The following is a 13,478-nucleotide window of genomic DNA, read 5'->3' on the forward strand; positions in this document are numbered from 1 at the left end:
TGCTGCAAGGTGTTCTGGGTATTTAGCGAACTCCTTTTCCTTCCAGTCCGCGTGTAGTTGATGTAGGTTACTGAATTGATTCCCTGCCTTTTTGTCGCTATACTAGTTAGATACACTGCTTCGTCAGAACTATGTCGTTCAGTTTCAACTTTGATGTGGAGTTAACGACAAAGGGGCAACAAGGTGAAGAAAGTAAACCACAAACTGGAAAGCAGGACTATGCAGCCAAACCTGTGAGTAACAGAGCTAGCTAGCTCGAGCCACTACAACCTTAGTTATGAGGTCCCAAAGAATTTCCCAGGCTTTTTGGGCTGTTACCTAAGAGCAGAATTCCTGCTACCTTAATTAAATGGAACTGAATATAATTTATGAAGTAGAAGTAACCCTGGCTTTATATTTTTGTTTAAAATGGATGGTGTGCAGCTGCCCCTGTATCTGCGTTAAGGGCCATCCACACCAAGTATGAGAACTATAACAATAAATTAGAGCAACATAACTATAAACGCCAGAGGTAAAGACAGATTCAGGGGGGATATTCTACAGATATTCACCTGTAGTTTTCCTTACGTCCACCAACAGCAGTTAGGGACCGACAACATAGTGACAAATAAATTTTTTCAAATTTCAATAGCTCTTTAACCATTACTCCTAAAACTTTCAAAACTGGTTCTAGCTAACCCGATGGCATACACACATTGCACACACTTTTTTAAATATTTAATTTCAATAGCTCCTACGTCATGTGACCTGACTTCAAAACAAGGTTCAGAATGTACACTCAGTGGGCCTACACATTGCACACCCTTTAGTTTGTCCATTTTCATCTCATACGATTTTACATGAATTTTTCTAAATTTAAAAATGTCAATAGCTCCTTGGTCATGTGGCCTACTGGACTCAAACAAGGTCCAGAATGTCCACTGACTACCTTTCTATATTGCACACCCTTTAGTTTGTCCATTTTCATCTCTCGCTTTTACATGAATTGTGTAAACTTTCACATTTCAATAGCTCCTTGTTAATGTGACCTACTGACTTTCAGAATGTCCGTGGACTGGCGGAGACAGGCGCCGCGAAGCATCCAGTACGGTAACGCGACCGATCCCGGCGAAGCTGGCGGGAGCCCCGGGGAGAGTACTCTATTCTTTGTGAAGGGCAGGGCACCCTGGAATGGGTTCGCCCTGAGAAAGGGGCCCAAGCCCTGGAAAGCATTGCGGTGTCCGGTGAGCTCTCCCTGGTCCTTGAAAATCCAGGGGAGAGGGTGTAATTCTCGCGCCGTACCCATATCCGCAGCAGGTCTCCAAGGTGAACAGCCTCTGGCATGTTATAACAATGTAGGTAAGGGAAGTTGGCATAAAAGATCCGTAACTTCGGGATAAGGATTGGCTCTAAGGGCTGGGTCGGTCAGGCTGGGGTGCGAGGGCGGGGCTGGGCTCGAGTCGCGGCCTAGGGAGCAGTCGCTCCGTTGCCCTCCTCGCACCACCATTGGAAGTTTGTTGTGTGGCCCATCTCGCGGTCTCTCTTGCAAGGGGCTGCGTGTGGGGTTTCGTCAGGGTGGTGTCCGTCGGCGGGCCAAAGGTGGACCGGTGGGGGTTTGGGTCCGGTGATTGGCGGCGGCAACTCTGGAACGCGTGCCGGGCCCTTCTCGCGGATCACCCCAGCTACGGCGCTCGCCAGCCCCACACATTGTAGGTGGGGAGGTCTCCTCTACGCTCACTAGACTTGAGGCGGAGACAAAACCCATTGGCCCCGCAGTGATGGGGCATTGCATGGATCTGGCTCATGCCCTACGAAGTGGGGAGAGGCATCTCCAGCTTGTCTGGGGAGGGAGGCCTACAGGAAATCATGCACAGAGCGAGCACTATGGCTGGTGGCATTGTCATGTCAAGATGAGCCTGCAGGAAGGGTACCACATGGGGGAGGAGGATGTCTTCGCTGTAACGCACAGCGTTGAGATTGCCTATAATAATAACAAGCTCAGTCCGACGATGCTGTGATACACCGCCCCAGACCATGACGGACCCTCCACCTCCAAATCGATCCCGCTCCAGAGTACAGGCCTTGGTGTAACGCTCATTCCTTCGACGATAAACGCCTATTGCGGACAGTCTGAACACAAGGCCAAATCTACACTGGAGTTGCTTATCAAGAAGACTGAATGTTCCTTAGTGATCAAGTTAGTTTTGACTTAAATCAATGGCAAAACCTAGAAGTTATCAACAACCAATTTGACAGAGTTTGAAGAATTTTGAAAAGAATAATGGGCAAATGTTGCACAATCCAGGTGTGGAAGCTCTTAGAGACTTAGGCAGAAAGACTCTCAGCTGTAATTGCTGCCAAAGGTGACTTGGGGTTAAATATACTGCTCAAAAAAATAAAGGGAACACTTAAACAACACAATGTAACTCCAAGTCAATCACACTTCTGTGAAATCAAACTGTCCACTTAGGAAGCAACACTGATTGACAATACATTTCACATGCTGTTGTGCAAATGGAATAGACAACAGGTGGAAATTATAGGCAATAAGCAAGACACCCCCAATAAAGGAGTGGTTTTGCAGGGGTGACCACAGACCACTTCTCAGTTCCTATGCTTCCTGGCTGATGTTTTGGTCACTTTTGAATGCTGGCGGTGCTTTCACTCTAGTGGTAGCATGAGACGGTGTCTACAACCCACACAAGTGGCTCAGGTAGTGCAGCTCATCCAGGATGGCACATCAATGCGAGCTGTGGCAAGAAGGTTTGCTGTGTCTGTCAGCGTAGTGTCCAGAGCATGGAGGCGCTACCAGGAGACAGGCCAGTACATCAGGAGACGTGGAGGAGGCCGTAGGAGGGCAACAACCCAGCAGCAGGACCGCTACCTCCGCCTTTGTGCAAGGAGGAGCAGGAGGAGCACTGCCAGAGCCCTGCAAAATGTCCTCCAGCAGGCCACAAATGTGCATGTGTCTGCTCAAACGGTCAGAAACAGACTCCACTGGCGCCCTGTGCTCTTCACAGATGAAAGCAGGTTCACACTGAGCACGTGACAGACGTGACAGAGTCTGGAGATGCCATGGAGAACGTTCTGCTGCCTGCAACATCCTCCAGCATGACCGGTTTGGCGGTGGGTCAGTCATGGTGTGGGGTGGCATTTCTTTGGGGGGCCGCACAGCCCTCCATGTGCTCGCCAGAGGTAGCCTGAATGCCATTAGGTACCGAGATGAGATCCTCAGACCCCTTGTGAGACCATATGCTGGTGCGGTTGGCCCTGGGTTCCTCCTAATGCAAGACAATGCTAGACCTCATGTGGCTGGAGTGTGTCAGCAGTTCCTGCAAGAGGAAGGCATTGATGCTATGGACTGGCCCGCCCGTTCCCCAGACCTGAATCCAATTGAGCACATCTGGGACATCATGTCTCGCTCCATCCACCGACGCCACGTTGCACCACAGATTGTCCAGGAGTTGGCGGATGCTTTAGTCCAGGTTTGGGAGGACATCCCTCAGGAGACCATCCGCCACCTCATCAGGAGCATGCCCAGGCATTGTAGGGAGGTCATACAGGCACGTGGAGGCCACACACACTACTGAGCCTCATTTTGACTTGTTTTAAGGACATTACATCAAAGTTGGATCAGCCTGTAGTGTGGTTTTCCACTTTAATTTTGAGTGTGACTCCAAATCCAGACCTCCATGGGTTGATAAATTGGATTTCCATTGATTATTTTTGTGTGATTTTGTTGTCAGCACATTCAACTATGTAAAGAAAAAAGTATTTAATAAGATTATTTCTTTCATTCAGATCTAGGATGTGTTGTTTAAGTGTTCCCTTTATTTTTTTGAGCAGTGTACTTATCTAATCAAGATATAATCATTTTACTTTTTTTTTTACAAATGTTCAAATTTTTATTCCACTGACAGAGTATTTTGTGTATATTGTTGACAAAAAAAGGACATCCATTTTAAGCAAACTTTAACACAACTCTGTGAAAAACGTCAAGGGGTGTGAAGCCACTGTAGCTAAACCTATTGCCAACCTTTTTTGTATATAGGTGTTTTAAAACGCTTCCTCCTTTCCCTGTCAAGACAATCATCAGCTGTCAATTTACGGATAGGATAAATGTATAGCTAGCTAACACCACAGATGAAAGGATTAGTTTAGCTATGTGATCTGTTAGAAAGATTACGATATCTGCTTAGCTACCTTGCTCATTGCATGCATGTCGACGCAAGCCTTATTATTAGTGAATTAACTAAACTAATATTTGCAACAGGAGTTCAATTTTGGTCACTGTCAATTCATCCAAATCCATTAATTTCTATTTCAGTTGGATAATGAGCTAGCTTGCTGCTGCTGATTTTCCCAGCTAGACATTCCACGGCATTGTGCAGTGCTCGTGGCTCAGGCATGAGTGGCGGCTAGCATAGCAGCAGCTTTGCTATTTAGCGGGAATATTGGCAGGGCCAATAGACTAGAAAAGACCAATAAAAGCCTGATATATTCTCGGCCTATTTTTATTTTTTTATTTTAACCAATAATTTAAAAAAAAATCTTATTCAAACTCCCATTAGACAGCTCTGCAAGTGTTGTGTTTGGCGATGTACTTCCAAAAACTATGGAGTTGTGCTAATATGAACTTTCGTTATGTACTTCCCAAAAAGGTCTAAATAAAAATGTACAAGCAACTGAAAAAAATGCCTCTTCGGCACCTTCATTACTGCCACGCACAGGTCGAAAGTCTACAACAGCTCAATACATTGCAGGTGCCAAAGACACCGTTTTTGGGTTGCTTGTACATGTTTATTTAGAATTTTATTTTGGAAGTCCATATCAGCCCTAACGGTAGTAGATGAAGATAGTTGCACAACGACGCACCATATTTTGTGAGTAACAAACATATGTTGACAATGATTGCAGAGCTGTCTAATGGAAGTTTGAATCTGAGCTTCCTGGGTGTTAGAGACGAGATGCGTCATACTCCTCAACATCTCTAACACACAGATACTGGGACAGTGTGCAGCCCAACCACAAGAGGGAGTCTGTGTTATTCTGTGTCCTTCATGACATTAGGCATCTTTGCTTGTGCTTCCACAGTGGCAAGAAAAAGTATGTGAACCCTTTGGATTTACCTGGATTTCTGCATAAATTATTTTTAAAATGTATTTCACCTTTATTTAACCAGGTAGGCAAGTTGAGAACAAGTTCTCATTTACAATTGCGACCTGGCCAAGATAAAGCAAAGCAGTTTGACACATACAACACAGAGTTACACATTGAGTAAAACAAACATACAGTAGAAAAATAAGTCTATATACAATGTGAGCAAATGATGTGAGATAAGTAAGGGCAAAAAAAGGCAACGGCAAACAGGTAAAGGCAAAAAAAGGCCATGGTGGCGAAGTACATACAATATAGCAAGTAAAACACTGGAATGGTAGATTTGCAGTGGAAGAAAGTGCAAAGTTGAAATAATGGGGTGCAAAGGAGCTAAATAAATACAGTAGGGGAAGAGGTAGTTGTTTGGGCTAAATTATAGATGGGCTATGTAGAGGTGCAGTGATCTGTGAGCTGCTCTGACAGCTGGTGTTTAACTTACATTTTTACATTTTAGTCATTTAGCAGATGCTCTTATCCAGAGCGACTTACAGTAGTGAATGCATACATTTCATTTCGCCAATATCCAATGGAAGAGCGTGGCGCAAAATACAAAAACCTCAAATGCAATCATTTCTATTTTACTATTTTACACCATTTTAAAGATAAGACTCTTGTTAATCTAACCACACTGTCCGATTTCAAAAAGGCTTTACAGCGAAAGCAAAACATTAGATTATGTTAGGAGAGTACATAGCCAAAAATAATCACACAGCCATTTTACAAGCAAGCATATATGTCACAAAAACCCAAAACACAGCTAAATGAAGCACTAACCTTTGATCTTCATCAGATGACACTCCTAGGACATTATGTTATACAATACATGCATGTTTTGTTCAATCAAGTTCATATTTATATCAAAAAACAGCTTTTTACATTGGCATGTGATGTTCAGAACATGCATTCCCACCCAAAACTTCCGGTGAATTTACTAAATTACTCATCATAAACGTTGACAAAATACATAATTATTTTAAGAATTATAGATACAGAACCCCTTTATGCAATCGCTATGTCAGATTTTAAAATAGCTTTTCGGCGAAAGCACATTTTGCAATATTCTGAGTACATAGCTCAGCCATCACGGCTAGCTATTTTGACACCCGCCAACTTCGGGGCACACTAAACTCAGAATTAGTATTAGAAAAATGTTATTACCTTTGCTGATCTTCGTCAGAATGCACTCCCAGGACTGATACTTCCACAAGAAATGTTGTTGTTTTTCCAAATAATCCATAGTTATGTCCAAATTACCTCCGTTTTGTTCGTGCGTTCAGGTCACTATCCAAAGGGTAACGCGCGATCGCATATCGAGACAAAACAATTCTAAATGTTCCATTACCGTACTTAGAAGCATGTCAAACGCTGTTTAAAATCAATTTTTATGGTATTTTTCTCGTAAAATAGTGATAATATTCCAACTGGACAATTGTGTATTCATTCAAAGAGGAAAAGAAAAAACAGCGTGGTCTTGTGAACGCGCATATCCAATCTCTTTGTCACCAGGCAGACCACTGAGAAACTGCGCTACTATACTCTGCCCAGAGACAGGAGACGCCTCAATCCGCTTTCTGAAGGCTTTAGAGGGCCAATGGAAGCCTTAGAAAGTGCTACGTAACCCCACAGATACTGTAGTTTCGATAGAGAATCAAAAGAACTACAAATTCTCAGACAGGCCACTTCCTGCTTGGAATTTTCTCAGGTTGTTGCCTGCTATATGAGTTCTGTTATACTCACAGACACCATTCAAACAGTTTTAGAAACTTCAGAGTGTTTTCTATCAATATCTACTAATAATATGCAAATATTTGACTCTGGGCCCGAGAAGTAGGCCGTTTAATTTGGGTACGTTTTTCATCCGGCCATAAAAATACTGCCCCCTATAGCGAAGAGGTTAAAGCTAGTGAGGGAGATAAGTGTTTCCAGTTTCAGAGATTTTTGTAGTTCGTTCCAGTCATTGGCAGCAGAGAACTGGAAGGAGAGGGGGCCGAATTTGACATAAAACTTGATCTGATCTTCATTTAAATCACAACAATAGACAAAAGGTGTGCTTAAACTAATAACACAAATGATTGTATATTTCTTGTCTATATTGAGTACATAATTTAAACATTCACAGTGTAGGTTGGGAAAAGTATGTGAACCCCTAGGCTAATTGGGGTTTTTTTTGGTTAGAGCTGCCCTGACTCCCAAAAAAAACTCCCAAAATTTGAGTGCTATTCACAAGAAGCATTGCCTGATGTGAACCATGCCTTGAACAAAAGAGATCTCAGAAGACCTAAGATTAGGAATGGTTACCTTGCATAAATCTGGAAAGGATTACAGAAGTAGCTCAAAGTCAGTACAGGGTAAGAGAAATTGAGCATCATGGTTTGGGGCTGCTTTGCTGCCTCGGGCCTGGACAACTTGCTATCATTGCAGTTTAGCCTAACATTCTCCTGCAAAATGTCTGTCTGCCAACTGAAGCTCAACAGAAGTTAGGCGACGCAACAGGACAACAACCCAAAAGACAGAAGTAAATCAACAACAGAATGGCTTGAATTGAAGAAAATATGCCTTCTCGAGTGGCCCAGTTAGTCTTGACCTCAACCCGATTGGCATGACCTCAAGAGAGCGGTACACACCAGATATCCCAAGAATATTGCTGAACTGAAAGTTTTGTAAAGAGGAATGGTCCAAAATTACTCCTGACCGTTGTGCAGGTCTGATCCAGAAAACTACAGAAAACATTTGGTTGAGGTTATTGCTGCCAAAGGAGGGTCAACCTGTTCTTAAATCCAAGGGTTCACATACTTTTTCTACCCTGCACTGTGAATGTTTACACGGTGTGTTCAATAAAGACATGAAACATAATTGTTTGTGCATTAGTTTAAGCAGACTGTGTTTTGTCTATAGTTGTGACTTAGATGGAGATCGGATATGTTATGACCAATTTATGCAGAAATCCACATCATTCTAAAGGGTTCACATACTTTTTCTTCCCACTATGTCCATTCAATTCATGTGTATGTAGTTGACTACCAGGAGACAACAGTTACAACACTTGTGTATGCATGCAGATTGTACTTTGCATTGTACATGACAATGGGCATCTTTTACCTGTGTGTAATCAACAGGTGCCCGGCAACAACACCACTCCAGCAGAAACTGTCAAAGCAGCTGTTGAACACCATCCCCCTGCAGATCCCCACTTTCTCCTCAACGATGCTGTCTCTGAGACTGTTACCATAGGAACGCTTCCACCCCTCCACTTCCTGAATGAGTCTGTGTTCGAGCGGACGGCCAGCGAGCGAGATGACAACGAGAGGATCCTGTCGCGGACCGCCGCCCAGAGCTCAGACCTCATCTCCGGGGTGTACGAGGGAGGGTTGAAGGTGTGGGAGTGTACCTATGACCTCCTGGAGCTGCTAGAGAGAGAGGGGGAGACGTTCGGGGGGAAGATGGTTCTGGATTTGGGCTGTGGTGCTGGACTGCTGGGCCTACTGGCGCTGAAGAGCGGAGCAAGTCAGGTCCACTTCCAGGACTATAATAGTACTGTTATAGAACAGCTCACACTGCCTAACGCACTGCTCAACTGTCAGGTGGAAGGGGAGGAGGAAGAAGAGAAGGGGAGAAAGGGAAAGAAACGGGGGCTGCAGGAGGAGGACGATGAGACAATTATAGAAGAGGACAAGGTGAAAAAGGATGAAGAGGCAAAGTCAGATGAGGAGAAGAAGAATGAGCAGAAAAAAGAGGGAGAGTATGGCAGCCCGTCGCCCAAGAGGCAAGCCCTGGACCCATCCCAGCATACGAAGCTGACCTGCTGTCGTTTCTTCTCGGGCGACTGGATAACGTTCCTAGCGCTGGTCCTCAAGGAAGACCTGTTCCCTAAATATGACATCATCTTCACCTCAGAGACCATCTACAACACGGCGTACTACTCAGCTCTTCACGACACCCTCCACAGACTGTTGGCCCCGAGGGGAGTGGTCTACCTGGCCACCAAGGCCCACTACTTTGGGGTGGGGGGTGGGCTGCATCTATTTGAACAGTTTATAGAGGACAAGGGAGTGTTTGATATGGAGAAACTGTGGGTCGTGGACCAGGGGCTACAGAGACATGTTGTGGCCATGCACTTCAAAACAACAAACAAGTCTTGACTTTTTACTTTGTAGTTTCAAAGAACTAAAAAATATCATATTTTTCAAATTAATTTGTACTCAATGCACCTGGAACTTCTATGCTACCTAAGGTGTGCTAACTTCAATCAGTTTCAAATATACTTTTTCCTATAAAGATCACCTGTGTGTCAATTGGGACAAAGAAAAAGGACGTCCACATAATTAAAATGACCGTATGTTTGATTGTTTGATAGATAATGAAAAGACATAGAATATTTAAGACTTACTGTAGGTATGTCAGTCTGGCTTTTTTTTACCTTGGTGGTAAAACCTTGTATGTCAAATACTGTTGATGTGCTTCACAAAAAGAAGGCAGATTATGGAGGAGTTTGAATATGTGCCAGTTGAAGAGGACAACAGGATAGCTGCACTGATGGAGGGAAAGAAGCAGAAGTCTGATAAAGAAGATTGAGGAGATGAGCAGATATTCCATTACCGTGGCACTATTCCATTGTTTCCATGGCAGTGTGCAAACTAGGCCAATATCAAGCGTACCTAAAGTATTTCAAAGTATTTTGGCAAGTGTATTTGGTGCAGGTCGGCTTTTAACAGGACATTGCTTCTTGTGTTCTACATACTGTAGAAGTTTCTGTACCGTACTTAATGTTAACGTGAAAATGTCTTCAACTCAGTTTCCATTTGTTATGTGTATGTTTGTAATACACTATAAAGAAAAGCTGAGTTTGTCTTCATTTTTGATTGTAGGGTCATAAGTGGTAGTTGAAGTAGGCACAATATAATACCCTAAAGAAGATACCGGTTCATGTCAAATTTACCCTTTGTTCACATACCTCTCTCGCTTTATTTATTTAGAAAAGAGCTAGTGCAGGAGAAAAGTGGAAGGGAAATAAAGGTCTTTATAGGGGGTAGGGAGGAGGAAAGGAAATGGGCTCAGTGACCTTTGCAGGTGATTCCCGAAGTGTTCAAATAGCACCATGAAAGCTAGACTTGTTTCTGAAGTCCGCCGCAAAATGTCAATTGCGACTTATCCCATCTGGCCAAGGACGAGGTCTGAAAGTGGAGTCCGGCGTCACTGTAGTGTAGCACATCTATTTTGCAGTGGGGCTTTATGTGGTTTCTGTCTCCTAATTCAACCTTTCACATTTTGTTGCCCATCCATATTATTTTGTATACACTTTGTAACGTCTTTAATCTAATGTTATCAAAGATAGATGCATCTCAAAATATCTTGTGGCAATTTTCTAGAAGGGTGACCATATTGGATGTGTCATCGAATAAATATTGTAAAGTGTCACAAATCATGATTGACACTTAATGTAAAATATTCAACTAACTTATTACAGTAGACCTATGAGTAGGAACAAACCAGGGTAGATTCTGTTGAGGAAGAGAAGTCCAGCATGGCGACATAGTGGTATAGCTAGAGTGGAATCCCCTTTTAGCTTTATCATGGAAATCTAAACCTTGTGGAAATACTGTAACACAGACTGAGAGAAGGGAATATAATGCACAGTAAAACCAGTGGGCGAGAAAGGGGGATTTCCTAGGAAGAATAATTAACAGGGCAGCACCACCTAAGTGGGTTACTCCTGTGTTGGTGTCAATGTAACATGATGAGGAAGAAGGATTAACGTGGGTTTTACGGTTATCGTATGTGTCATCTTCCACTTACTGATAGTTTGTGTACACTTTCATCTATGTTCTGTTTCGCATTCATCTCTGTGTATGACTAATCTGTTCCAGTCCTTGACACTTGCACACCTCGAGTGCCCTGTTTCATCCAATAAGATTAAGATGACTTTATTGGTCAATTCCAACTGAAATTTGACTTCCCGTTTCCCCCAACCCTTCAGAAGGATACACATACAGTGCCTTCAGAAAGTATTCATACCACTTGACGTATTCCTAATTTTGTTGTTACAGCCTGAATTCAAAATTGATTAAATGTGTGTTTTTTTTCACCCATTTACACACCATCCCATAATGACAAAGTGAAAACATGCTTTTAGAAATGTATTGAAAATGAAATCCATAAACTTTGTAGAAGCACCTATGGCAGTGATTATAGCTGTGAGTATTTTCTAGGTAATTCTCTGAAGAGCTTTCCGCACCTGGATTGTGCAACATTTGCTCGTTTTTATTATTTGCAAAATTCTTCAAGCTCTGTCAAATGAGTTGATCATTGCTAGACAACCGTTTTCAGGTCTTGCCATTAGGGTTGCAAAGGGTCAGAAACTTTCTGGGAAATTTCTGGAAATTTTGCCTGGAAGTTAAGCCTGGAAATTTGGAATTTTCCTTAACTTTAAGGAATTTATCTTATAACAGTGAACCTTTTTTGTGGGATACACATAAGGCAATTCTAGGTCTTGTGGCATATTTTGGTTAAACTATCCCCAATTCAATGGAATTGCAACCCTCTGCATGCACAGTGCATTCTTCCATCACATGTACAGCTGATTCTCAAGGTCTTGCACACTAATGAGATGCTATTGAGCCCACACTACTACACTGAGGCATGGACTACATGCCTTCTGGTAAGTTTTGATTACAATACTGGGTGAGGTGAATAGCTTTTATGATACAGATAATTTTTTGTTAACTAGTAAATAGTAGCCTTCAGCAAAGTGTGTTTAAATCATTTCTAAATTGTTAACAATTTCTGCTAGTTAGTTTTTGCTACCATGTGGGTTTTAGCTTGCTTGAGCCTGCTAACTGAGGAGTGTTAATTCACCTGTTTCATTTTAAAACATTTATCTTACAAAGGAGTTGTTTAACTGCTTAACTATTTATCTGTACATGGAATTTTATTTTTTATTTTTCTAATCTGTACAGGAAAATGCCAAATGTGTGGAGACATTTCACTACAGCTAATGTAGAAGGAAAAGTTGTGTACATTTGCAAATACTGTGCCAAATAATGTGAAGAATGCAACAAAGATGCAGAATCATTTGGCCAAGTGCATAATGTTCCCTTAGCGCTCACAACAAGCAACCTCTGACAAAAGTCCCTGTACTTCTATTCGAGGTGAAAATGATGAATCCGACCTTATCGATAGTAACAGCTCATGGTCCTCCTGGAATCAGAAGTTTTTTGACTCAATGGAGGAACACAGTCAGAGAAATGCTGATGAATGTCTTGCTCGGGCTGTGTATGCAACTGGCTCACCTCTGATGCTCACAGGAGATGTGTATTGGGAGAGATTTCTGAAAGTTCTTCGCCCAGCATACACCCCTTCAACCAGACATGCTTTATCTACTAATTTGCTGGATGCAGAGTTCAAGTGAAGGTCAAGCAAATCATAGAGAAAGCAGGCTGTATTGCAATCATCTCTGATGGGTCGTTGAATGTTCGTGGGCAAGAAATAATTAACTACATCTCCACCCCTCAACCAGTATTCTACAAGAGCACAGACAGAAGGGACAAGAGACACACCAGTCTTTACATTGCAGATGAGCTGAAGGCAGTCATCAATGACCTTTGACCACAGAAGGTATTTGCACTGGTGACAGACAATGCTGTGAACATGAAGGCTGCTTGGTCTAAGGTGGAGGAGTCCTACCCTCACATCACACCCATTGGCTGTGCTGCTCATGCATTGAATCTGCTCCTCAAGGACATCATGGCACTGAAAACAATGGAATGGAAAACAAGAGAGCCAAGGAAATGGTTAGGCATGTGAAGGTTATAGCAGCAATCTACCTAACCAAGCAAAGTGAGAAGAATAAGAGCACCACATTGAAGCTGCCCAGCAATACCTGTTGGGGTGGTGTTGTCGTCATGTTTGACAGTCTCCTGGAGGGGAAGGAGTCTCTCCCAGTGATGCCAACTTAGCAATTTTGTTGCTAGATTTAGCAACTTTTCAGACTACCCTGGCAACTTTTTTTTCAAACAGCACCTAGCAACAAATTTAGCTACTTTGAAAAAATATATTTGGAACTTTTAGCAACTTTTGAAAAGTGACTCGAACGCTGAAATGCACACATTTTCCCTCTGTCACGCACTCAGTCACAACACACGTGCCTGGCTGCAAAAGTGCATTGTGAGTGACGTCGGGAGCAGGCAGTAGCAGGCCAGCAGCAATTTCAGCAAATTGCAAATCATTGTTGGCTGACTGCAGCAGCAGTAGTACGTGTTCGACGAGCCAAACCCAATGAATATAGTTGGTCACGAATGTTTGATCTTGAACAGAACTTACATCAATCAACATGCCTCAATCAAAAA

At 42.8% G+C, this 13,478-nt stretch overlaps 1 protein-coding gene across 2 annotated transcripts; it reads left to right on the plus strand.

Moving 5' to 3' along the window:
* Window positions 1-9,972, plus strand: LOC106604331 (histidine protein methyltransferase 1 homolog). 2 transcript variants are annotated; one of them, XM_045718814.2, is made up of 3 exons: window positions 44-233; window positions 1,043-1,334; window positions 8,253-9,972. In XM_045718814.2, exons 1-3 carry the CDS (start codon window positions 220-222, stop codon window positions 9,273-9,275), a joined length of 1,329 nt encoding a protein of 442 aa, XP_045574770.1. In that variant the 5' UTR covers window positions 44-219; the 3' UTR covers window positions 9,276-9,972. The 2 variants fall into 2 exon arrangements, with proteins under 2 accessions (XP_014054346.1, XP_045574770.1); XM_014198871.3 differs by lacking the exon at window positions 1,043-1,334 and having other exon boundaries at window positions 1-233.
* Window positions 9,973-13,478: the final 3,506 nt, after the last annotated feature.

This window comes from Salmo salar, chromosome 01, assembly GCF_965601325.2.
Source record: "Salmo salar chromosome 01, fSalSal1, whole genome shotgun sequence".
Classification (NCBI taxonomy): Eukaryota; Metazoa; Chordata; class Actinopteri; order Salmoniformes; family Salmonidae; genus Salmo; species Salmo salar.

What these genes read in the sequence shown, in the direction of transcription:
- LOC106604331 (XM_045718814.2), top strand. An exon ending in CTCTGGCATGTTATAACAAT is followed by an intron (nt 1,335 to 8,252) that starts GTAGGTAAGGGA and finishes TGTAATCAACAG; the next exon opens with GTGCCCGGCAACAACACCAC.